The sequence below is a fragment of the Pongo pygmaeus genome, chromosome 15, assembly GCF_028885625.2.
Source record: "Pongo pygmaeus isolate AG05252 chromosome 15, NHGRI_mPonPyg2-v2.0_pri, whole genome shotgun sequence".
In the NCBI taxonomy this organism is placed as follows: Eukaryota; Metazoa; Chordata; class Mammalia; order Primates; family Hominidae; genus Pongo; species Pongo pygmaeus.
Window position 1 is genome coordinate 67,140,492 of NC_072388.2, and position 27,542 is coordinate 67,168,033.

Genomic DNA, 27,542 nt, shown 5'->3' on the forward strand with positions numbered 1-27,542 from the left:
TCTTACATTTTTTGTATAATCAAATATGTCAGCGTTTTTCTTTATAATTTCTTTTAAGCAAAACACATTTCTTTAAAACACGTAAAATGGTAGCTAATAAGTGATTTTGAAAAGTTTCCATTATTATTACTACAGCTTATAAATCTGTATTTATTTATGCTTTACAGTAACCCCCCTGTGGGGTGGGTAATGTTATCTCCGTTTCACTGATAGGAAGTTGAGGCACAGAGAGTAATACAGATAGCAGTGACATAAATGAGATTAAACTCAGGGTTGTGAACAGTACTCTTACTCACTAAATATATTGCTATATATTTTACTGTTATAATTGGCCTCAAGTATTATCCTGCTCTGTCTTAACAATTACTAAAAACAAGAAAAATATGCATCATTTCTTGTAGTTTTTCAAATAGTTTTATAATTAACTCTATTTTGTCTGGATCTTATCTTGATGTGTGGTGTTAGGTGAAGCTTATATTTAATTTTTCAATTTGTCAGTGTCCCCAATATATTAGTACTTCTTTAGGAACTTGGAAAGGACTTGCCTTCTCTAAGAAGCCTTTGTAATTAGTGCCACTTCATGTTACTTGTTTCTGCAATTATTTATTTCTTCAGAATTGTTGGTTTCTCAGCAGCTTTGATCTGAATGATTTTGTGGAATCTCATGTTGCTCCTAGATTAAAAGATTTATTTTAAAAGATGAGGTGCTATCTCTTCAAGTTGTTTGATTCTTTACATAAGAATAGGATAGGAGGTTCTTATCCTAGTTAGCATCAGCCCCTCTCCCCCAACCCTCCAAATTCAGGAGATCCATGAACTTAGATGAGAAGAAAGCTACATCTCCATTTTCACTAACCTTTGACTGAAATTGATTATTTCCTTCAATTTTGATTGTGGGCAAAAAACCACAGTAGTATTAGCTGTTCCTGGGACTTTAAACCACAGATCAGATAGTTAATCTTGTATTTCAGTTGTTCCAGGTACCTTTAAATATTCTTTATACGCATTACTACTTTGACAATATTGTAGTTGATCCACCACTAGATTTTGCCATTAATGCATTAAGAAGCACATTCATTAATATTTCAAATATTCAAAGCTATTTTGGAAACTGTATTTCTATAAAATTGGTTTTCTTTGTAATCCTATATGTTTTATTTACTTAAAAGTGTATATATTTTATGCACTTAGAAACATTTTTCTGAGAAGGGCTTATAGGTTTTACCAAATCACCAAAGGGATCCATGATAAACACTGTGAAGAGTTCTTGTCTGTTTGAATACAAGGCATACCATTGGGCCTTGTAAATTACCCACTGGGTACTGAGTAATCAAGAGGCAATTTAGGAGGAGCTGGAAAATAGTCCAATATATTCCTCTCTAGTGCTTTGATTCTTTCACTTCTGGAATAATTCTCTTTATAGTCCTAAAGAGAACTATGTATTCTCTTTTTCTCCATCTCCTTTGCCTTTCATCCTCCCCCTTCCCCTTTTTCACTTAGTATTTTCTTTCTTTCATGTGCTCCCTTTTTTTTATTTCTTTCTTATTCTCTTCTTCCTTGACTTTGCTCTTTTTCCCTTTTCTTCCTCTTCCTTTTCCTCTCTCCCCACTAAAAACATTAATATCTTACGGAGTTTGTGTTTCAACTATTTTCAGAAAACTTTTTCTCTTTGTGGTCTAAGAAAGAGTTCAAAGACAGAGATAAACAAAAAGAGTTGACGGAAAGAGTTAATAATATCAACAAGAAGTTGAAAGCAAGATTTGTCAAAGATAAACGTAAGGTAATTACCTGGAAATAGTTGACCTTAGAGGTCACCTGCCTGGTTTGCTGGTCTGACCCCTGGGAAAGCCCTTGTACCCTGGTTCTGGTTCCATCATTCCAAGTCCTACTTTCATACCTTAGTTACCTAATTCCTTTTATAAGACAATCATTCACACTAATTTTCAAAGTCCCACAAGGAGGGACTTCTTTTGAGACAATGAGGCAATTAGACTGTATTGTTGAGTTACAATCATTTCTTTGGGATTAGTTCGAAAGTACATATATTTATGGACAAAAGTTATCACATAACTTTCTCACCTAAAATGGAACTTTTGATACCTGTAATAAGTTAGTAGTTTCTCAACTGCCCATACCATGATCTCACCTATCTGCTGCAATGTAATAGTCATTGTTCATGGATGCCTATTTATACAATGTGTATGGCTACAGAGCTTTTCCTTCTTAAAGTAATTTCTGTGTCTGGGATGATGCCATTTTTCTACACTAAAAACATTAGCTCGTCTTACAGCTAATATAAGCTGAAAATTAGAGGTGCCTGGGGGAGGGAAATGAGGCAGATGGATTGTTTACATGAGTGCTATAGTTTCACTTTTTATGCACCAGTCACCTTGGAAGAATTAATGCCCTGTAAGTTTGCCAATCAGATTGCTCCAGTCATCTCTAAACATTCCATTTGGTTTATTAGAATAATAAATACTGTGCAAAAAAAGTTCATCTGGATCCAGGATATTATACTGTGGTCAGTGGAAGAAATATGTGCTGCACCTTACCTCTGACTAGATTTGGTCAGGTGACACAGTGAGCTTGACAAAGGGATACAGATTTACCCTATTTGGGTGTTGAATCTGAGGACTAGTCACTGGAGTTACAGCCCTTAGAAATCTTTGTCACCTGTCCAGGGCTGGTGCTGGTGGCCCCTTCACTGGCCATTTCTGTCATGCACCTGACCATCTAATGTCTGCTGAGTGGTCTATTAAGAAAGGATTAAAGGATCTCTCTTCATCCTTCCAGGTGAATTCGGGTGTCTGTAGTCACCCAGAAAAGACTTACTGGAAAGTCCATTAAAGGTGTCATCTAATTTGATGACGATGACTCTGAATTAATTTCAGTTGGGGAAGCTTCAATTTTTATGTCTGGCTTTTAGGTCCTTCCATGATATGTCCCTTCTTGTCTCATCAGACTCATTCCAGTGGATCCCCAGGAACAGCTCTACTGCTCTCAGTGAAAGAGGCCTGAAGTCACACTGCTTGGTTGATCTGTCATGACACCCTAGTATTTTCTCTCAAACTGTTTTCGTCCTGTGTAAACTTTGCTTTTTCTCTGAGGCCTATCCTACTGTATTTCCAAGGCCCCAGGTTAAATCCCACCTCCTTCCTGAGCCTTTCCTGTTGTCTTACTCACTTCACCAATCTCTCTTGCCCCTAACTTTCTACAGATCTAACACCCGATACAAAAAGAAAAACTTTTGGCACAGGAAGCAATTGAATAGAATCAGATAAATACTAAAGTCATAAACATAAAATCTGGATTTACTCATATAAGGGATATTAAAATTAAAGAGATCATACGTAAGTATATTTCAAGAGCAGAGCTCATATTTTAACATTTTATTGCTGGAGTATAGGTTCCAGGAAAAAGGAATAAAATCTGTAATTTTAAAAAAGGCAATTACAGAATGTCCCCTGCACTAATCAAATTAATTGCAGTGTTAAAACATGGATGGACTTTGAAAACATGCTGAGTGAAATAAATCAGACATTGAAGGGTAAATGTTGTATGATTCCACTTATATGGGTATCTGGAATAGGCAAATTCATAGATACAGAAAGTAGAATAGAGGTTTCCAGGAGCTTGGGGAAGGATGAATGGGGAGCTGTTTCTTAGTGAGTACAGAATTTATGTTGGGAATAAGAAAACATTTTGAGTAGATAATGGTAATAGTTATGTAATGTTATGAATTAATTTAATGTCACTGAATTATATACTCATACATTGTTAAAATTATAAGCATTATGCTACATATTTTACCATAATTAAAAAAGCAATGGAACAAAAAATTAAAAATTAAAATAAAATTAATTGCACCATTATTTGTAAAGGGAAAAAACTCCTTCAATGTCTAAAAATGGAAGAATTAAACTGTGACATGTATAGTATACTGTTTAGGCTTAATTGATAATTTAAAATTAAATGATTTTGTATATTAATAAGAATTTTTACATAATAAGCAATTAAAAACAAAATATAAAATTATTAAATGTGTATATATGGAGCAAGATGAGAAGGGAACATGAAGGAGTGAAAAGAGTTTTTGCTAAGATTGCAGGATTGAGAAATTCTTTAATTGAAAGATTTCTCTCTTAACAGTATTATAAAACTCCAAAGTTTATTATATAAGTATGTTAGGTTTCATAATGTTGTTCTCTGTGATTGTTTTTGACATCTTAACTCAATTGTAAACTTTATAGAAGTGGAGTCCATGTCATTTATTTCTTCCATAACCCATGCTTTTAAAATGGTAGAGAACCACAATAGATTATTAATGTTTTTAATTAATGGATAGATTTATTAGTTATGGAGAAAGTAAGTCAAACTGGAGCATAGGAACTGACATTTTTTGAACACTTACTAAGTGCCAAACATTATGCTAGATGTTTAGTATAGTTTGTTTAATTAGAATATTCATAAAACCCTGAGAGAAATGTATTACTAATCACCTTCTAATGATGAGGTATCTGAGATTCAGAAACATAAGTGAGCTGTGTGAGTGATATGATTAGTCAAATTTGAGACCAGGTGAGTAATCCCAGCACTTTGGGAGGCCAAGGTGGGAGGATGACTTGAGGCCAGGAGTTTGAGACCAGCCTGGGCAATATAGTGAGACCCTGTCGCCACGAACAGTAAAACATTAGCCGGGCATGGTGGTGTTCACTTATAGTCCCAGCTACTCAAGAGGCTGAGGTGGGAGGATTGCTTGAGCCTGCAAGGTTGAGGTTGTAGTGAGCCGTGATTGCACATGCCAGTGTACTCCAGCCTGGGAGACCCTGTCTCTATACACACACACACACACACACACACACACACACACACTCACACAATTTGAAACCAAGTTTTTATTGTTTTGGTTGATTTTTCTTATTCCAGAAACATATCTCTTTAACTAGTAAAATGTTAGTGTAACCGTGGAACATTGTGATGGTTTTTGTGTCTTAATAAAACTTGAAGATGCTGGGTTCATGGCTAATAAAACAGGGTGTGTGTGTGTGCGTATGTAAGGTATCAAACAATGAACACTGCACCTTTTCCAACATTGCCACTCAAGGACTTCCCACAGACTGCCTGTTATTTGGGGGCAGGTCATGACCATCCCCATGAGATAGTTTACTAGAGAGCATTATTCTTCCTCTGTCACACATTGGTATTAACTTAGACTTCTGAGGTCTTAAGGAATAAACACCCACTCAAGCCAGCTCAGATGACAAGAAAGTTACTGCAAAGAAAGAAGAATCTTCTAGAATATCAAGAGCAGGAGCCTTCCTGTGTAAAAATTCTGGAGCCTCCACTGCCAGTGGCCTAAGTAGTCATTTTTCAGACCAGAGTGACCTGTCCCTAGTCAAGGTTAACTAGGCTAGAATTAAGCAACTGAGTCAAGGGCAGAAACTAAGGAGAGAATTTGCCAGTGGCAGGTGGGCTTGAAAGAAGCTGCTCAGACATATTTGTGAGACATGTCAGTGAATGAGGGTCTGCAAATTCCTGCTGCTGAAGTCCAGCCTCCAGTTCCAGCTTCTACAAAGCTCTGCCCTGTCATGGCCCCCGTTCTTGAACGAAATGCAAAGCAAGGGAGGATGATTTAAAAGCTCCCATTGTTCAATTCCCACCTATGAGTGAGGACACAGGAAGGGGAACATCACACACCGGGGACTGTTGTGGGGTGGGGGGAGCGGGGAGGGATAGCATTAGGAGATATACCTAATGCTAAATGACGAGTTAATGGGTGCAGCACACCAACATGGCACATGTATACATATGTAACAAACCTGCATGTTGTGCACATGTACCCTAGAACTTAAAGTATAATAATAATAAATTAAAATAAAAAATAAAAGCTCTCAGAGCACAAATAGAGTACTCAGAAGTTTTTGCTAGGTTATCATATGTAATTTAACAAGATGGCATTTATCTTTTTTTAGAGACTGAAGAAGAATTAGACAAGGTTAGCTGTGTAAAGCCAGTGGTAATCTGCCACATGTGGTTATAAATGGCCATAATTTCGTATGATCCCAAAGCAAGATAGATAGCAGATTAAGGGTCAGCACAGATCTGCAAGTTGAGCTCATGATGCTTTATTTCCCACCCTAGCCCCTTTTCTAGTGCTTAGGTAGCAGATACCAGTTAAGCATGGTGTCTTGACCATGATACTGTGGACCAAGCAGCGATATGGTTATGGCTATGGCTATATCACTGTTTTGCCTGAGAGTCATTTATTCCCTCATTATATATTTATTGGGCATCTACTCTGGGCCAGGCATGTGTTGGGCATTGAGAAAGTGGTGAAAAAGACAGAGGTCCTGTCCTCAAGGAGCTTTCATTCCAGTGGAAGAATTCAGATAATACACAAAATAACAAATATATAAGGTATTTTTGGGTGGTGATATATTTGACCAGGGAAATAAAACTAAGGAAAGTGATAATGGGGGGGTGTGGAGACTGGCTGCTATAAAATGGGTGATCAGAGGAGGCCTCTATGAGGAGGAGTTGCATTAGCTGAGACCTAAGTCATGAGAAGCATGGGTCTTGGGAAAAGTGAGGAAAACATATTCAAATAGAAAGAAATATCTGGTGCAAAGGCTCTGGGATAGGAGCAAGCTTAGAGTGTCCCAGAACAAAAAGAGGGCCAGTGTGGCTGAGAGACTGTGTGTGTGTGTGTGTGTGTGTGTGTGTGTGTGTGTGTGTGTGTGTGTGTTTGTGTGTGTATGTGGGGAGAGGGGAAGATAGCGGGGGTAGAGATACTAGGGGAGTAATGTCTTTACCTCACAAGTTTCATGGCTGACACCTCTATAACAAAGGAGATTAACAAGAGAAAAGCATAGCACATTTATTTAACCAAAGTTTTACATGATGCAGGAGCCTTCAGAAATCAAGATCCAGACCCAAGGAAAGCTGTATTTTTATGGTTAGGTTTGATGAAGCATGGACAGTCATGTAGAAGTATAGTTGGACAAAAAGCAGGTAAGACCTAATGATGATAAACTAGGGGGATCTTAGCAAAGCCTGTTTGTTTAGTTTCTTTTTGGCCTCTGTGTTTAACATTCCATCCCTCTGGGTATAGTACAAGACACCCGTCTCATGAGGGTCTTCAAGAGAGAAGGTCAGAGACATCTTTTTGCTTCTGCAGTTTTCTTAACTTCCTTCAGCTTAATACTCAGTGTGCCAAGGTTCCATATTTGGGGGTAGCGTTTTCTGCACTCCATCATGCTATAAGCTGATTTTCTCACATTTAGAGGAACATTCAACAGCTAACGTAAACAATTACCTGATGCCATATTTGAAGATATACTTAGATAATAAGGTCTTGAAAAACAGTAAGTACATTAAGTACATTCACAACAATTGTTAATCTTCCATTAGTTCTGAAATGCCTAATCTAACCTTTGTTTTATCTCAGACTTGGGCTAGAATGCTCCTTTTAATTCATTGTGCGTGATTTCATAGAATCAATTTTTTCTTAAGGTCTCATATCCTTCAAAGACTTTAAGGCAATTGGTCACGAAGACCCTTGCACCTCCTCAAGGCTGTGTGCTGTGGATGTTGCAGCTTAAGGAAGCATTTTGAAATTGGGCATCTTTCACAGCCTAGTGTAGAAGTTATTGGCCTGCAGTTTTTACCGGCTTTCTCTTTCAGAAATCTTCTTTTGTTCCTGCCACAAGGCAAAAACAGGAAAAGAGATCTGTGTGAAAGAATGCTCTCCCTTTTCCTTTTGTGGTGATTGTGTATCTTAAGAGAAGGCCTCAAAGGTTCCCGGAGCTGTCTGTCTTTTCATGTAAATGGAGCCCTTAAGCCTATTTAGAAGTGTGCGAAAAGACTGTGGGAGTTGAGGTGAAAGATACAGAAGAGTAGCATCAGCGCCCGTTTAATGTATTCAGGTTCAACTATGCACTCTCTCTTTCTTGTATATAATTAAAAATACTGCAGAATCGTATTTTGCACTTGTACTTTTAATTATATGCTATTCATATCACTATATACCCATATACTGTGCAGCGTTGCAACTACAAAACCATATATTTTGTATTGGGAGGTTTAAGGGATTTTCCAGGGTAATTTTGACTATGTAAAATTTGCCTTACATGCCAACTGTAGAATACAATCCCCATGTAAGATGTAACCCTCTATATGAGGTATTTTTAAATCCCTGCTTATCCCAAAGTGAGCAGAACTGGGACTCATATTCACCCCTCGCCTCCAAACCAGTAACAGGTATAGGATTGTTACTGAATTTTGTGAGAAGAAAAGAGGTGAGACAGAAGGAACTTGTGAGGTTTGACAGAGGAGCAAGGAAATCTGCGGCAGGGCACAGTAGGCCAGGGACGCTGGGTCAGGTAGGGAAGAGGGTGAGAGAGAGTTCCTGGGTGAGACTGTTTGCACTAGTAAATGCAGGGCTCAAAGCCATACTAGCCATGGGGTTGGTAGAGTTTGTAAATAGGAGTAACCCCTACTGGATGGATAATAGCCCTTTTTCCCTAGAGTACCTTCACCTTATAGGAACGTTTACTGTGTATTGTTCCATGTGAATGTTGTAGCATGTGTGTGTGTGCACACACGTGTATTTGTGATGTTGTAGACAGAATAGGAGGAAAGAGTAGCAGTGTGGAAAGAGGAGAAGGCATGAGGATTTAGCATCCAAGGTTTAAGAACAAGGTCTGCCTTTTGTTGTTTTGTGGCTGGGGCAGTATCATTCAATGGCTGAGGGGACCTGAGATATTGGCATGAGAGAGGGAAGGTCACCCTTGTAGCCCCTGTCACCTGCTACCTTAGGAGGCATTCCCTTCCCCTCTTCTCACCCACCCTACCACCCCAAGGCAGAGTTTGTTTAATCAGATGCAGAAAATGTTCTGATTTGGTAGTAAAGAAAGGTAAACAACACATCCCCATGCGGTACTTAAGGTTTTTACCAGGTGCAGTTGAAATTTGTATTCATGGATGTGGGATTTTCACCTGCCCCCTGACCCAGTTTGTTTAGGAGGTTAATAGAATTCCAAGTCACATCTCCCTGGGTTGGAATTTTCTCTACAACTCTTGGTAGTGATGGGGTTCAGGACACACTACCCCACAATATGAAGCCTGGCATTTGTGAAAATTGCAGAAGCAGGAAGGTCATTCTCTTACTTTCCCCCTGCCCTTCTCTCCTGAAGCTAAGGAGTGTCCTTATCTCTGAAGACACAGGGACTCAGAGAGGAGTTTGAACAAACAGGCCTTGCTAAATTCCCTCTTGTTTATTGCCATTAGGTTATATCCCCTTTTTCCAATCATACTTCTATACAACTATCCATCTCTTCATCAAACCTAAGTGTAAAAATACTTAAGTTTACTTGTTTCTTTGGATCTTGATTTCTGAAGCCTCCTGTGTCACATAAAATTTATAAATAAATTTGTTATGCTTTTCTCTTGGTAATATGGCTTTTATTATAGAGGCTCAGCCATGGAAAAATAAATCTTTTCCTCTCCCACAGTAGCTGTTTGTCTTTTGAGCAAGTCTCTTAGCCTCAGTTTCCTCCTTTACATCAGAGATGATACTGACCACCCTGATGCTTTGTGAGGGCTGAAAGGAACAGGATACCTGCAAGCATTTTCCCACAACTTTTGCAGATGACCTGTGAACAAACTGCTAACCGGCGAGAGAGTTTGAATACGAAAAATTCTAATGCTTAATACAACATTTTACTCAAGACTCTGTTACATATGACAAAAACTCAGTTCTAAGAAGCTTATGTAAAAAGCAGAATTTCTTGTTTTATAGAAGCCAGGGAAGACCTGAGGAGTGAAAACGGAAAATCACCACGTATAAGGGATGAGGCAGGTGAGGGCTCCCAGGACAGACAGTCCCAGTGATGTTAGCAACATATTGGCAACAAAAAATTAAACAAGGTCTTAGAACTTAAATCTGATTTCATAATAATATTCTTTATCAATACTTAATTCTAATTTTACATTTTTAGATTTATGTAATTAACATTAGTTACCTATACAGTAAAGATAAGTATATTTCATAATGCTTTTTTTCTGACATTAGTTCTTGTTTGAACACACAAAGCTACACTTTTCTATAAGTAAAAATGAATATGTCAGACTTTCAATTCGGAAACTTGAGTCAAATCAGCAGTCTCTGGGAAGAGGAAAGTTGTAAGGCCTATGTTCTTTCATAATGGCCTAGCCCTTCCACCTCATCTGACATTTTCTTGTGGAAAACATCTGGTTTAAATAAACACTAACAGCAACCTTGATCATCAGAAACTAGAATGCAGAAATCACAAACAATGTATAGTAGGTTAAAGGGATGCCAAAAAGCAGTATGCAAAGAGGAGTCAACAGCAAATTTATTTTATATGTAAATTTCACCATTTTGGTGCTTGTCTTCTAACTGCCTTACACTTTTCTCTTCTGGGAATGGCCAAGGCCCCCAAAACACAAAAGTGAACTATCATCCCACTTTGCCAGACTCTTGAGATGGCTCTGTAAACATACCCTCTAATCTATGGTCCTTCCTTCCCACTTCCTCAGAATTCACTGAAAACAATAGAGCTCTAGGAACTCCTATTGCTTAAAACAGGGGTGAGGATCGTGTTTATTCAGGACTATGGCTGTTAAATTAGCAGGACTGTTTTGACTAGCTGGTACTCAGGGGTAGGGTTGTCATGTTGGTCAACATGCCTATCCCATTTGGGACTACTCTAAAGGAAATAGGAATGCCTAAAAAGTTTCTAGACTTCTAAGAATTCTATGACTGGGGTTAGGGATGACTTATAGGCAGGAATGGAGCCAGACTCCTGACGGTATCCAAGGTTTATAAGCTTGGTGATAGAATTTACCAGAGTAGAAGAGAAAGTTTTCTGAGTAGCTAGTGTTTTGAATGGCCTGGGGTTTGTGACAAGATTTGGGGTAAGCCAGTGAGAGATGCTTTGGAGTTATCTGGGACCTCATTTATTTTGGTGGAATGCCAGAAGTACAGGAGGCATCTCCTAGAGTATTTAGTTTTTTAGAGGCTAGGAAAGGTAGTAAAGGTAAAGTAGATACAAATTTGTTACTATGACTTTTATGGAGCCTTGAGATAGTTATACGGAGTAGGACGTTGAGCAGGGATTATTTTAATCGGAAAAGAGATTAGTAGAAACTCATTTAGGGGGATTAGAGAGTGCTGAATGAGATGTCAGAAGCTTTTAGGATCTAAGAAAAGTGGATGGCAGAGAGTGAGAGAGAGGGGTCAGCATTGTGTTTAATTTCCTTCTTCACCATTTCTCATCTGCCTTTCCTGGATATTACCTATTCCAAACTAAAGGGAAATGCATGGAGGCTGCATTGTGTAGTAGAAAAACATGGAATAGGGAACTGTGCCTCTGAAATAGCGTATAATACTTCCCATAGGGTTTAATGTGAAATAAATGGTATAATCTAGGTCAAGTGGCTTAGGTAGAATACTGATCAAGTGACCAGATGTCTTGGAATGAGTAGGATAATCTTAGATTTTGGCTTCCTATCCTGTATCCAATTCACTTTACCATTAGGGCTTACTATTACCTTGATGTCTGGAGTGAATAGACCCTTACCAACCTATGATAAACATTTATCAGTAGTTCAGACAGAATTCTTAAACTGGATTCAGAGCTAGAATTATAATAGCAGAGTTACTGTATGTTTCAGACAGTGATTTGGCCTTAGTAAAGTTTGGTCTCTTAAGATTTATTACTCATTTATGGCTAAGTATATCACAAATAAATGTTAGGTCCCCTAGAGTATTCAGCAATCATTTCCTCAGGATCTAAGGCGTACCAAGTGCTATGCTCAAAATGAATGGGACATGGTTCTTGTTTTTAAGATGCTCCCAGACCAGTGGGGCAGACTGGTATAAAAATAACTGACTGTCGGCCAGGCGCGGTGGCTCACACCTGTAATCCTAGCACTTTGGGAGGCTGAGGCAGGTGGAACACCTGAGGTCAGGAGTTCAAGACCAGCCTGGCCAATACAGTAAAACCCCATTTCTACTAAAAATACAAAAATTAGCTGGGCGTGGTGGCACGTGCCTGTAATCCCAGCTACTCGGGAGGCTGAGGCAGGAGAATCACTTGAACCCAGGAGGCGGAGGTTGCAATGAGCCGAGATCGCATACCACTGCACTCCTGCCTGGGCAACAGAGTGAGACTCTGTCTCAAAAAATAAAAAATAAAAATAACATAACTAAATGTATAATATAATAATATGATAAATGCTATTCTGTTGGTATGAATCAAGTAGCACAGAGGAAGAAAACAATTCACTCTAGTAGATGGTTGGCATTTTGAGAGAGAGATAAATATAATTGTGCTCATTTATAACATGAATTATAAATGTAGCCGTGTTGGAAATGCACATTTAATAAGATGTAGCACTATTAAATTGGATTAAGTGCATGCACTGGGTTTATAGATGGATGTTCCCATCAAATTTGTTCTTTATTTGTATCCCTACCCCTGAGCAGTCCTTGCCTGGCAAGTGATTGGTGTTTGCACTGTTGGGGGCAGGCTTTAGGTTCCTGTTTGGGCACCAGGAACTGTAGGGTTAGAAGAAGTAATGTCTTTTTCTCACCTATTGCAAGGTTCATTACTGAACCCTATAGCAAAGGCAGAGTAACAAGCAAAAAGCATAACAAATTTATTTAACAGAGTTTTATGTGACACTGAAGCCCTTAGAAATGACCCAAAGACCCAGGGAAAACTGTGTATTTATATGGCTAGTCATACAGAAGTGTGATTGGAGGACCACAGAGTATGATCTAATGGTAATCAACTAGGGAGAACTTTGCAAGGCCTGTTTGTTTGGATGGCTTCCAAGTATAGGGTAGGACCCCTCTGGAATTAAGATCTTTTTTTTTTTTTTTTTTTGATTATTACAAAAGTTTATTTAACAAAAAGTCTAATATGAAAATGTACATGACCTAATTTTTACATCAGGCCCTATGGAGAGAGGACGTGGGTTTCTTTGCTGAACAGCCATTATTTATACTCGTTCCAAGGCTTCTAACATCATGATACTATTTCCTCGTATTACCACCATTCCAATATTGTTCTGTTGTCCGCTAGTCGCCATCTCCACACATTCATCTATCACGAGGTTCATAAAGGGATCAGATCCCTGCAATATTCCTTGGACATGTCTGCCACCATTTAATTTCAATGATAACTTCTTGTGCATAAATTTTTTCAACTCGGGAGGGTGAGCTTTGCTCATGGTGTATACTCCGCGGGCTCACAGATCTGGAATGAAGATCTTAAGACCTACTTTTAGGGAAGGTAGGTCAGAAAATTATTTTATGGCCTGCTTCAGAGGGAAAGGCAAGAGAAGGTCAGAGAGTGACCTTCCTGCTTCTGTGGTTTTCCAATGTCCTTTAGCTTAAAATGCTTGGTATGCCAGGGTGCCATATTTAGGGGTATCCTGTTCTGAGTCCCAACATTTCCCTGGAAGGGCGATGGCTTTTTGAGCTAAGCAAAGTTATCACAGGGAATGAGGTACAAATGAATAGAGGACAGACTATGAGATCAAATTCTGACTCTACTACTTAAGAGCTGAGTGTCTTTTGACAAATTACATGTATTCCTGGTGACTCTGACATCTCTATAAAATAGGGATGATAGTAGTACCAGCCTTACAAGGCTGTGCCTCAAATGTATAATAAATATGAAAACACTTTGTAAAGTGCTGTAAAAATATATAAACATTATTGTTTTATCAAAAATATCAGCACACCAATTATTTATGTAGTTCTATACATTACGCAAAAAGTTACAGAGATGTAGGGCTCATCTTCTAGGAAAACAGAATCAGAATTCCGAATCAGCTCTAAAGTCGGAGACCAAACCTTGAGCTCTCTCTAGGTGCTGTTTCTCCTGAAAAGTTGACTTGTAAGTCTAACCCAGTGCATTGCCTCTGATGGCCTGGTGTTCTTCAGATAGGTAAAAAGCAACTTGAAAAGGGGAAGAGTATTGTGCTTTCCGCAAAGACAATACTTTTTTTGCTTTTTGGAAATTCTTGCTCTTTTGGTTTTGAGCTCTGAAGGTGAACAATCCAGCTGATTCAAATCCCCAGAGTAGCCCTAATAATAGGAAAACCATGACAACCGCAGATATTAAGAACATACCTCAATTTGCACAACTGGGGTAAGACAAATACGTATGGTATTATATGAAAAAAATTCCTTTATGCAAATCTAGAAACATACTTTAATGTCATTGCATTTAACATCAAAGAGATGATGTCAAAGAGAACATGTTTACCACTGGGAGATTCAAATGAAAGAATTAGTCTTCTAGAATTCTTTCAAATGAAAGAATTTGTGTGTAAGGTTTGATTGGTTATTTGGCAAACACTAATATTAATAAAAAGACCAGTACTTCTAGATATGGGCCACTTTGTAGAGGGATTATGCCAGAACTCCCATAGTATGTATAGAGACCCTTGAAGGACAGTCCTCAAACCCGTAAGGGAACTTATTTTCAAAATATTTTGCTTATGGGCCCATAACTTCATTTTATGTCTCTCTAGCTGACAATAGAGGATTATAATCTATTGGGTTGATATATCTGAGTTAACATCAGATTAATCATATCACTTTGTGTATGGATATCATATAAAAATGTTAGTGGCTGCTGTTTTCACCATGCTCTGTCATAATTAAACAATTTATTTCACGCTGAAGCTTCCCTGTCCTGATTCTGGGATTGTCAGTTTTATGGTTCTCATTTTACACAGATAAAACCAAAGTTTTCAGATGTCAAATAATGTGCTGCAGACTTCCATGCAGTTCTCAGCTGCAGTTATAAATCACTGTTGTTTTAAGTAAGTGACCTAAATGCCATTTTTATTAGAAATAGAGTTGCTAGGAGAGACTAACATAAAGCCTCTGATGGAGTTCTAACATTTCTCCTTGAGCAGCAGGAAGAGAATTGCATTTCCTGCTGGCTAGAGAAGCCAGGTCAATTTTGTCCTACCATTCTGGGAACTGTCACTTCGGACACCTAACATATCCAGGTCCTGCTTATTTTTCTTGAATGAGCTATTAAAATGCATATATGTGTGCACATACACCCATACATACACATCATGCAGCCATTTGCCTCTGTGTATACATATATATCATTGTGTAGATTGCACTTTTTCAGAAAAGACAACTGATCACCAGCACGTCACTCTCACTTCCTCCCATGTACATTTTGTATCTTCCCCACAGGGAAGTGAAACTGGTGGTGGGTTGGAAGAGATTGAATTTGCTGAAGTGGATTCTGCCAAGTGGCTGTTTGTGGATGACCTTTGTCTTATTGGGGGTAATAGTGGGAGTTACGGATTCCTGGCAAAATGTTTGTTCACATCTCATCACAATTAGAATCATAAACTATGGGCTTTGTGGATTTGTTCACCTGAGATAGTGATGAACTAGGAATCAAAAGATCTGGGTTTTAGCGCTCTCTCTAAATATCTACATATATGTGAAGATAGCTGTGTGTACCACTGTGGATATTTTCCCTCTTTTGTCTTATCTTCTGCATGAGACTTTCAAATCCTCAAAGGCACAGAGCATCTTTAATTTACACAGCATTCACTTTTTCATCTTTGTTTGTTCCTAGACTGCATTTAGTAGAGATGTAATAAGTACTTACTGACTGATAGAATGAGACCACATCCTGCCTTAGATGAACTGGAATTCTGTTTGAAAGTGTTTCCAACCAGAAATATTCTGCTTTGGTGCCACTGCTACTGTTCAGATTCAACTGTAGCAGCCACAGTGTGATCAGACACCTTCTCCCCTCAGGCGCCACCCTTGGCCACGCTGAGAAGACGGGCCACCCTGCCAGCATGTCTTTGGGGCCCAGTGTTTCTGTCTCTCTGCTTCTCCCAACCCTCAGTGGCCTGAAGAAGAAGAGCTTTGGTGTATAATTTCTTTCCCCCCCACCAGCCAAGAGGGACTGAGCACTCATGAATATTTTAAGCGTGTTACAAAGAACATAAAAGCTGTGCCTTCATGGGAGGATTAAATGTTGGTGTTTGACTCCTCACAATCAGCACATTTTAAAACATAAACCAGATCATGTCAGTCTCCTGCTTCAGAGCCACCAGTGGTCTCCCACACTCTTGCAACCAAACCCAAGGCTGGGTGCCAGCCTCCAAGGCACTGCCTGGCTCAGCCCTGCCCACTGCTCTGACCACCTCTTGTAGTAACTCCAGCCATGCTGATCTACTCTGGGTTCCCAGGGCATCGTAAGCATCCTTCTCTTTAGGACCTTTCTACTCATCTCCCCTGCCTGGGACTCTGCCCTGAACTCTGTGCTACCCCAGGATCGTCACTCAGATCTCAGCCTGAATGTCCTGTCTCAGACAGGACTCCCCTGACTGTCCTGTCGGTATCTATACCCAATATTTTATTTCCTCACATCACTCATCATATCTGAAACTGCCTTGCTCATTTCCTGGTTTTCTTGTTTACTGTTGGACCCTGACTAGGGGTTCTCACTCTACAAGGGCAGAAAGAGATTGTCTTAGTCCTGTTCTCCGTTGTTACCCAGAAGCTGGAACAACACCTGTTCCCCAGTGGTTGCTCAGTAAACATATGTGGACTCAATGAGGGATTGAATTGGAAGTTATTTACCTCTCTCCTGGCTTTTGCTTCCCTCTCTTCCTTTGTCTCTCTTTGGTGGAATCTGTACCATGAAAAGGGCTGTTGTCCAGTAGTGGAACACAGGCCTTGGATTGAGGTCCTGGTTGACTCACTTGATCTGAAGCTTCTGGTCATGCACAACTGCTAATTGGAAACAGCTACTATAGAACCACTCTCTTTTTCCAAAGGGTCAACAAGGAAATCAAAAATAGAAATAAATTTCAGATAGTCATGTAATACTTTACTAATACTAACCCTAGGAATAACTTTGCGATAACTTTGCAACCTTAACTTCCATTATTCTCACTAGGCAGTTCTGCTCCTTCAATTCCTTTAGTTTGTTACATGCCCTGCGATCCAGCCCAAAACAGGAGAAGCGCTATAGAATATATGTTGCTGTATCCTCAGATATGGCCAATAAAATTTGTTTGTGACCTGTAAGGAGCAGATGGTTCACTGAAGGCCATTCATAGAGGAGGCAAAGCACCAAAATTCAGTGTCTAGCCTTAATTTTTCCTTATTAGAAAGTCTGGAATAGAGGGATACATTTTCAGGATCTTTCCTAATAGAGGAGTTCTTTTTTTATTTGGATGAAGAGATTATTTCTGTAATTTCCCACAATCTTAGGCTGAACTCTCCAAGTAATGAACTTTTACTCAGAATAGTCTAGGCTTTGTGTACTCGTGGAAAGTGTAATATAGCTTGCCTTGTTGGTTTTTCTGGAGATAGCACGTTTGGGTCACAGGGGTTCAGCCAGTCTTTGGCTGTTATGCAGTGTAATTTTATGGGAATAGTTTTATAATGTTAACATCTGTAGACTGAGAGCTTGATGAAGACATCACCCAGATTGCCTGGGAAAGGCTACTGACCTTGGGAGCTAATTCTTGATAGGTAAAATATTTAGCTCTCTCTCTCTCTCTTTTTTTTCTTTGCCTAGATACAGCTACCAACCTTACCATTTCCATCTTTTATGGCAGATGAGCTATGTGTGTATTTTTTTTTTATCTCCTTGCAGTATGCATTTTTGCAAGTTAGGGGACAAAGCCCAGGCCCTTGGCTTTTTAACTTTTCTGCTTCCTTGATATTTGTACATGAGATAAGATGTTAAAGGATTTCTCTTTACAAATTTCTGTTGAAGAGATATAGAACTGACTGGATATTCATATGCGTGCTGTCCTCTGCTTCGTTAACTCTATGTTCATATTTCTTTTTCCCATGAAGCCTCTGCCGCCCACTTTGTTTAAAATTGCAACCTATTCCCACACCTTAAGCTAAATCTCCCTTACCCTAGTTTGTTTCCCATAGTAATGATCACTTTCTGACATAGTGCATCATTTGTCATTTATTACGTTTATTATCTGCCTCCCACCACTAGAATGTGAACTACAGGAAAGGATTTCTGTCTGTTTTATTCACATTGTATCCCAATTGCCTACAGCAGTGCTTGGTGCATAGTAAGGCTTTGATAAATATTTATTAATTGAACTCACTGACATCCCAGTGAAAAGACAGATACTGTAGTGTAGTGATGAAAAGCTTGGGCTTTGGAGTAAAACGAGCCTGGGTTTGAATCCCAGCTTTGCTGCTTACCAGCTGTGTGTCTTTAGAAAGTGATTTAACCTCTCTGAGACTCATTTTTCTCATCTATAAAATGAATATTATAGCACCTTGAAAGTGTGTTGTGAAGATAAAAAAAAAAAAAGATAAATAGGCAATACAGCATGGTAGGTAAGAAGCAAGGCTTTATCGTCCAATGGATATTGGTTCTGGGCTTTAACTTCAAGTTATGGCTCTCCCATTACCTTATACAATTTTTATAAGCCCTCTAAGCTCATTTTCTTTACCTGTCCAATGGATATAAAATACTATGGCCTGCCTCACAGGAGAATGGCCAGGATTAAAGGAGGTAATCTCTGCGTAGTGCTTAGCAGACTGATCAACTCATAACAAGAGACTAACTAATTGAAGATGACGATGATGATAATGTTTGAAAGGTGCTTAGCTTTATTGCTCACACATCATAGTAATTGCTCAATAAATGGTAGCCTTGATAATAAATGAAGGACAACTTTATTAGAACTCTGGGAACCTCCTAAATTTACCATTTTCCTTGTGTTCTCCTTTCTCCAGGGGGAAGTAAGGCAAATGCTTGAAATTATCTTTGTGAGATACTTGTTTCAACTCGAAAATGAAACAGCAAGCAATTTTTATGTGCCACACTTTTTGCCCTGTCACCGACAGTTCTGTTATGATTTCAGAACTTAATTTCTAATTTTTGGATGCAGTTGCACAGAGCCATTTCTTCACCAGGTGATCACTGTGGGGGCTTAATATAACTCGAGCATTTGCTCAGCTGGTTTGGAGCTAATGGAATTGGCTGTAGTGGCTGTAGTTAGGGGAGATTATTATGTCTCAAGGGTTTCATTGCCTTCCACTTCCTTCTGCAGACTTGTAGTAAAAGACAAGAGATGCCTCTTCCTGGCTCTACTTCTCATTTGCTGTGTGAGTCTCAGCAAGACACTTCACTGCTGCTGAGAACCACACCCACTAAGTGGACAACCCAGTTGTGAATCCTTGCTCCATTCTGCTGTATGACCCTGACCAAATTATTCAATATTGCCATATCTTATTTTCCACCTTTGTAAATAAATAAATATATATGACAAATAGAATGATCCTATACCATAGGGCTTTGTGAAGATTAAATGAGATACTACATTTAAAGAGCACTTTGGAAGTACTCAATAATACTTATTATTATGTTTTCTTTATAAAAAAATTGAAATGTTCTATTACCATGGTATTTTAAATTTATAAACACTTTATATATATATATATATATATATATTTTTTTTTTTCTTTTGAGATGGAGTCTCTCTCTGTCACCCAGGCTGGAGTGCAGTGGCATGATCTCGGCTCACTGCAGGCTCCGCCTCCCAGGTTCACACCATTCTCCTGCCTCAGCCTCCCCAGTAGCTGGGACTACAGGCGCCCGCCACCTTGCCTAGCTAATTTTTTGTATTTTTAGTAGAGACGGGGTTTCACCATGTTAGCCAGGATGGTCTCGATCTGACCTCGTGATCCGCCCGCCTCGGCCTCCCAAAGTGCTGGGATTACAGGCGTGAGCCACTGCGCCCGGCCCAACACTTTCTATATTTTAAAAGTTCTAGAACTTCAGCTTCTGCCCATGATGTCCTGTGGGGTCCTGAAAGCAACTGTTGAAGAATATCTTTGCTTGAAAGAGCCACGAGTGACCACTGTGTCTTCCTAAAAGTGGTCAGACACAATTGTCTCTCAATTATTTAGTGTAATGTAGGGAAATAACCGAGATTACCTGGTGGTTATGATTTTGCTTAAGGTAGCGTGATGAGGACACTAAGGTTAGGGCAGCTCCTGAGCAGGAGGAGGCTGCTATCCAGAGTCAGGAAGTCTCCCAAGGTGTTTTTTGCCTGATGATCAGCTTTTGGCCAAAAGCCTATTACTCTCAGGTGAACCTGGCCCTGTTCTTGGTCCCAAAGCTCCCGGACCAGGCTGAGCTATAGAAATAGAATGCCAAATTATTGATCCTACAGTGCAAAATTAAGCTGTTCTGTGCACTGGATAGGCTTGCCTAAGTTCCCCTTTAAGGCAAATTAAGTGACAAATCAAATTATTGGACAGTTGCTTGGTAAGTAGAGAATTGATATGAGGGGAGTTAAGTGATTCAGATGCTTATGTTATCAGGCCCTGTTAGCCTGCTGTTCCACCTCCACAGTGCAGATCTGTCTGTTAGATGACCACTTGAGTGGTCACACAGGGCTTCCTGGTGACCCTGGTTAGGTTTGGAAAAAGCACTGCCATCATTTTTCTTTTTTTTCTTAGAGATGTGCTCTCACTCTGTCATACAGAGCTGGAGTATAGTGGTGCAATTATAGCTCACTGCAGCCTTGAACTCCTGGGCTCAAGCGATCCTCTCCCATCAGCATCCTGAGTAGTTGGGATTACTGGTGTGAGCCTCCATGCCAGGCTATACTTTATATATAATTTTTTAGCTGACGGACTTCCTCCCCATATCCTATTATACATATTATTTTTTATTTAAATTTTATTTTTCATCAGAATAAAACATGTATATTGTTTTACAAATCTAGTAGTAGTATGGATTTGTACTGAAAACCAGTTTCCTGCCCCAATTTCCCCACTCTCCTTTGCTTCTTACGCTTTGGGAGCAGCCACTTTCAAATCTCTTGTTGTTGATTCTACTAGTGACCCCCACATTTCTAACTGATATGCTTGAATTGCTGTTTCTTAATTTTTCTATTTTAGACATTATCTCATGTTTTCTATGGACGATGACCATAGGATACTTACACCATTCTCTCCTTCCGTTTCACTCTTCCCCTTTTTTTTTCCAGTATGATTATATCATAATATTCAGTTAATATTTACATTACTGTGACAATGTAAGCATTCATGGCAGAGCTACAAAATGTACCATGATTACATTTACTTCCTTCCTTCCTTCCTTTCTTGTTTGCATTTTTAAATTTCTCTCTGGAACACACATTTCTCTACCCACATCTCCTATCTTTAAATCGATAAGGGCATATGAAACCATAATGCCTTGCCTTTACTACACCTAACAAAATTAACAATTCATTAATATCATCTAATACCCAGCCCATAATCAGATTTCCCTGATTGTCTCAAAGATATCCTTTTACAGTTGATTAGTTTAAATAAGGACCTAAATAAGGTCCATAAATTGCATTTGGTTGTTATATCCTTTTACTTTCTTTTGTTCTGGAGTACTTCCCAGAATAAAATAATAAATGTCACAAATAATGTCACAAATAATTCATAATTAATGTCAGAAATACTTCCTTACTCTCCTTTTATTTGTGACATTAATTATTTGGAGAAATTGGATATCAAATGCCCTACATTCTAGATTTGGCTGATGGCTTCTTCACCATGTCCTTTTAACTTGTTCTTCTAGATCTTATATTTCCCATAAACTGGTAGTTGCTGCTAAGGTTTGATTAGATTAGGGTTTAGAGGGTTTTGTTTTGTTTTGTTTTGTTTTTTCTTTTTAGGCAAAAACACTCTATAGGTGGTGCCAGTACTTCCTATTTTATCATGTCACAAGGCAATAATGTCTGACTATATCACCTTTAATGGTGATTAAGTTGATCAGTGGTTTGGGATAGTAGCAGTCTGATCTTCCCATGACCAAGATTTCTGTCAACTTTTCACCTGCTGGTTTTAGCACCCATTATGAGACACATATTCTGTCCTTTCATTCTGTATTGATTAAAATTTTTATTTGAACCTTTAGTTGAGCTTTGCTGTTGGCTTTGAAAACATAATGGAAAAGTGGAAAGCATTCTTGTCAGTCATGTTGAAAAGTAACTGGCAGAAGAAGTGGACTTAAGAAAAAAAGTAGTGGAACAAATAAGGGGACTCTGCTTTGGTTTATAATGCCTCCTTTCTCTAGGGTAGGAAAATTTTGAAGTCCAGTGGGGTCTCTCCTGCCTGTGAGGGAATTGGCGAGAAGCTATCAGGATACGCATGGATGACACACAGTCACACAGTCATTTGAGGACTTCTTGGTTGCTGTTTTGTTTTAGTGTTTACCCCCTTAGAGAAGTCTTTCATAAAAATTTTTCCTAAACCCTGTTGCATGCAAATTAGGGCTTTTCCTTTCCTCTGTAATGGGACCTGATATTCTTTGATGTGTTGTAGCAGAATTTAGCTTCTAAATACAGTTTGAAACTTAGCTCTCCACACAAACACACACACACACACACACACCCTTGAATTCTCAGCTGACATGTTATTTCTATTTTTTTGTCTTTACTGCAAGAACCTGTCCTGTAGGAACCAAGTTCAGTGGTAGGAGGAGATTATGTAGACATCTTGCCTCTACTTCCCATAAAGTTGGGTCATGCAGACATGAGATGCAGGTGAACAGGAGAAGGAAGTCCTCTCCAGTGTCTCCCAGCTGGGAGCCTGTTTTCATGCTTTTCAAAGAGCTCCTTTTTTGAGACAGATGAATCCCTGGTATAAATACCTGTGCTGTTATTATAGGAAGAGACAGATTGGTCACCTTGTTAATGACTTCCAGTATTCCAGAGTTCCTCCTCTGAAATACTCTGCAGATCCAAATTATCATAATATAGGGGCCTCTTCTGCCATTTAGAATGACCTTCCACATAACTCTCAATGTCCAAACTGGGCCCTTCTTTCAAGGCCCAGATCAAATGACTCCTCCCCTGAGTCTCTCATTGAGAAGTCATACCTTCCCATCTCCTAGCTTCCCATCCATCCTCTTTTCATGGGTTACTTGCTACGTTTCATTTTAGCTCATTTGCATACCCATTTTACTTCTTTTTTTTAACAGAAAAATATCAGTCTTATCTTTGTTTTAACCATGATTTGTATTTAATAAGTATTTTCATAACATTTTTAATTTTAATAATTACTTGAGTAATTTTATTTTCTGAGATATTCAGCTTTTATTTCAACTATGCTTCCAATATCTACAGGGGAGTCTGTCGGTCACATGTTGAGCCAGGTTTTCTATTTCAGAAGAGGAAGGAAAAGAATGTGTAGGGGAATTAGTATGGAACTGGAGTGAGAAGAACTAGATTCAAAACCCGTCTCCACCACTTCACAGCCGCTGCTTTAGTGCATTTGGTATGTCAGCAGGTGCCCTCCCTGAAAAATACACAGCTCTGTAGCAAAAGTCATCTGTAAGACGTATTTAAGACTTAGTTCATCAGAAAGAGGGAAGAAAGGACTGTGTAGATTTGTGAGCAGTGGTGGATGGTACAAGGATGGGGTCTTGGGCCCTCAAAGCCCTCCGAGGTAGTACTGGCTACTGGGAAAAGGATATCGGGGAGCAGGTCCCACTTTTAGCTGCACTTGGAAAGATGAGTGTACAAAGCTTATGGAGTACTCAGGACAGAGAGAACATGGTGAGTGTTAGGGAAGGAGGCCTTAAATATAAACTTTACTCTTTAACCTCCTTGCAATCTCACCCTGAATCTCCTTAGTCCCAGGTATGGGTTTCTCTCACTTCTTACTTCCATAGTCCTCTCTTGGAAGCTCTTTGGCTGAATTAATGAAGGGGACCACTACTCATAAACCATAACCAGCACTTACAAGGAGCCTCACATTAGTAATGGACGACAACCCTCAGAGACAGCATAGGTCCTAATGCTATTATTACTAGTCAAACCTATATAGAGAAAAAGGAGAAGCCAAGATCCATTTCCACAGGACGTAACAATTCACAAGCAGCTCATCTTTATTTCAGAAAGCCATTAAGACCTAGCTTTCTCATGGAGGTTATTCTTTCACCATCAGTCTGCCTCTTTCTGGGAGGTGCCCGGGATCCCCTTCAGGATCAAGGAGTGTAAAGACCATGAGATATGGAGTCAGACTTGGGTTTAGGCCCATTTATATGCTGTAAACTTTAGGCAAGTCACTTTTTCTCTCTGATATGGAAAGAGATATAATGTATACCTTATTGATGTTGATAAAGATGTTCAGATGAAATTTTATATTCATATAAATGTGTATATTATATATATGGCCCCTTCATTATTTTAAAGCAATGTAAATAATTCTTATCTATTACCATAGTATTTCAAAGGCTACATCTTGCCACAGGTGAGAATCAGAGGTATGTTGTGGGGGGTTTTTTTGTTTGTTTTTGAGACAGAGTCTCGCTTTGTCATCCAGGCTGGAGTATAGTGGCATGATCTCGGCTCACTGCAACCTCTGTTTCCCGGGTTCTAGCAATTCTCTCGTGTGCCTCAGCCTACCAAATAGCTGGGACTATAGGCGCGTGCCACCATGCCCAGCTAATTTTTGTATTTTTGGTAGAGACAGGGTTTTGCCACGTTGGCCAGGCTGGTCTTGAACTCCTGGACTAAAGTGATCTGCCCGTCTCGGCCTCCCAAAATGTTGGGATTACAGGCGTGAGCCACTGCGCCCAGCCAGAGACATGCTGTGTTCTATTGGCTCTTTTGCCTACCAGTACCAGAAAGTTCCTACACTTCTTGGCATCTTGCTTTTCTCTCCTATAAAATAGGCAATACTAGTTGCCCTAGAGAAAAAAATGTACAAGGTAGACACAGCTGGTGAGTTACCCTTATGCTATTTCCAGTACTACCAATTTCATTTCTTCCAGAAGGATTTAGAATGCCACATAGTAGTTTTCCTGGTGCCATGCTTGAAATGGTGAATCTATTTGAAAGAAGTGATTTTGTAGTCACATTGATGTTGCTGCTTGCTGCAAGCCAGGCAAGTCACTTAATATCTTTATCCTTAAAAGAGGAATAATGTCACCTACCTCATGGGGTTACGATGAGGATGAAAGGAGGTCTATAACTAAGGCACTGAACATGGTGTTTGATACTCACTGGGTACCCAGTAAATGTTAGTTTTCTTTGCAGAATATGTAATGCTCTTCACTTTTCACCCTGATCAAACTGCATTTGTTAAAAATTCCAAGTAACACATGGCACTGGGTACTTTAAATAAAGGGGTGCTAAGGGAAGGTCAGCATGCGGTAGAGGGCTGAAAGAGCCAGTTACATTTGTTTGTTTGTTTGTTTTGTTTTGCAATAAACAACAGCGGCTTCTCATCTCCTTTCCCCAGTCCTGAGCCTGCTGAGTCACTGTTCCAGCCCTTGGGCCACATGATCTCAGGCTGTGTCTATGGAATACAGCAAAACCCACAAGAAACCAGCACTAATAGATGGCAGGTCATTTTGAGGGATTTTTGTTTGCGTTCCTGTGCTTGCTCTCCTGGTGAGATAGGAAACCTTTAATAAGACTTTTCCTAAATGATGTTGCATGTGAAATGCAGATTTTTTTTCTCTGTTCTCCTAACAAATGACCATTTCATGAGGTTTCTTTTCATTTTTTCTTCTTTCCTGCTTCTCAGTACATTCCACAAAGAGCTTATTCCTCTGCTGGTTAGTGATTGATGGTTCTACTCTGTATGCCCTTTAATTTTGCAATAAACCAACAAGGAGTTGAGACCACAAACTTAAAGAGAATTGACTTATTTGACTGGATTCACTGGAGCCAACAGGCAGATTTAGTCATTTCAGTGTGGTCCTGGGGAGGGCAGGAGGAGTCCACGAGAAGGAACACCGTGTTGTCAATAACCAGACAGAAAAAAGCTTGCTTGTCCTCTCATTCCAAAGCATGTGGGCATCTGTTCTCGGCAGTGATCCCTTTCCAGGCCTTGATGGAGACAGGACGGCTTCCACGAGATTTGCTCAGAACTCCAGGATTCTGAATTCAGTGGGACTTTAGGTATGTAGGATTGGTAGTCAGTGTTTCCAGCTTCTGTGTCCCTTTTTTCAAAGGGATCATGGTATACCTTGAAGGACTGCAGGAACAGCCATAAACCCTCCTCAGTTACCAGTCGTTAAACAGCCTGGCCTCTTGGCTAGATGACTTCAAAGACCAAAGACAAACCCCTGGCCCTACCACCTCTATCCTAGCTGTGTCTTTAACATAAGGCCAGGACCTCTGTCAGGTTATAGAGGCACTAATACACTTCATGAGCTGGTTCCCAAATATATTAAGAATTAATTATTTTTTTTCTTATTTAGCACTACCATTGTACAGAGTAACCCATCTGAAAAATAAATACAAATATCATTTCAAATAGGAAAAACAATAAAATATTTCTTAAACTAAAGACCTTTAATTTTAGAGGTATGCATTTGAAAACACAGATACTATCATCACATATATTTAAGACTGGTTCCAGACTCATGCTGCTCTCTGTGCGTTGAAGTGAAACTGAGAAGACAAATGCCCAAATGGAATTTCTCCCACCTGTGAACTCCTATTCCAGATCCCAGTGTTGTTTGTGGCTCTTCCACATTTAACCAGCTAACTGCCTGCTCTTATTCTGTTCTTATGTGACAACCAATCTTCTGAAACTCTCATCATCACATTTCAGCAGAAGTGAAAATATTAGCAGAGTGGTTGGTGGCCAAGACAGAAATAGAACCCAGGAGTCTGTGTCCTTTCCCTTGCCGGACCTACTGGAGCATAGTTCCTCCCGCCTGAAGACTCAGTGTTTCCAACTCTAACAAACAGAATTCTAACAGTTGACTGGTTTCTTCTTGCTACTCAAAATTTGTTTTATACTTAAACATTTTATACAGTTTTTTCTTTATGAATGATTTTGCATTAAACAAATGGGACTTGGTTAATCTGATATCAGTGAATGCCTTATTCTGAGGAAATTAATCCACAAATATCCATGGGACCATGAGTTTTCATATTGAGAACTTTTTATATGATAGACTAGAGAGCCAGGTAGACCTGGTCTGAGTCTGGTGCTCCCATGTGCCAGCTATTTGGTCTCAGGAAATGCCTCAACTTCTTGAACTTCAGTTTCCTCATCTTTACAACCAGGATGATAACGTTTACCTCACTGAGTTGTGAGGATAAAATAAGCCAACATATCTCAAGCAATTGGTAGGGATCTGACACATAGGAAATGCTTAGTGAACGTGAGTTTCCTCTCTTCCTCCTTCACTCCTTTAGAACAGGGTTAGAGATGTAGAAACACATAAAATCTCATGAAATGTGCACCGTAGAGAGAGAAGGATAACACAAATGACATAAAAAGTCTTGTACTAAGTTACTTGGTATTGATTCTAAAGTCAGGGTATTATCTAGGGCAAGGTGGCTCACACCTGTAAACCCAGCACTTTGGGAGGCCAAGGCAGGAGGATCACTTGACCCTTGGAGTTTGAGACCAGCCTGGGAACGTAGGGAAACTCCGTCTCTACAAAAAATAAAACATTAGCTGGGTGTGGTGGTGCATGCCTCTGTTCCCAGCT

The 27,542-nt window shown here is 39.4% G+C and overlaps 2 protein-coding genes across 25 annotated transcripts in view; one reads left to right on the forward strand and one right to left on the reverse strand.

The window, feature by feature from the left end:
• The window catches only part of RAD51B (RAD51 paralog B), a 794,823-nt gene that overhangs the window by 437,525 nt on the left and 329,756 nt on the right, over positions 1-27,542 (forward strand). The gene's annotated exons all lie outside the window — the stretch shown is intronic.
• Positions 12,965-13,280, reverse strand: LOC129013296 (small nuclear ribonucleoprotein G-like). The gene has a single exon (XM_054449789.2). It carries the CDS (start codon positions 13,258-13,260, stop codon positions 13,030-13,032), a length of 231 nt encoding a protein of 76 aa, XP_054305764.2. The 5' UTR covers positions 13,261-13,280; the 3' UTR covers positions 12,965-13,029.

Excerpts from the sequence above, each read along its gene's own strand:
- LOC129013296 (XM_054449789.2), bottom strand. The coding sequence starts at position 13,260 with ATGAGCAAAGCTCACCCTCCCGAGTTGAAAAAATTTATGCACAAGAAG.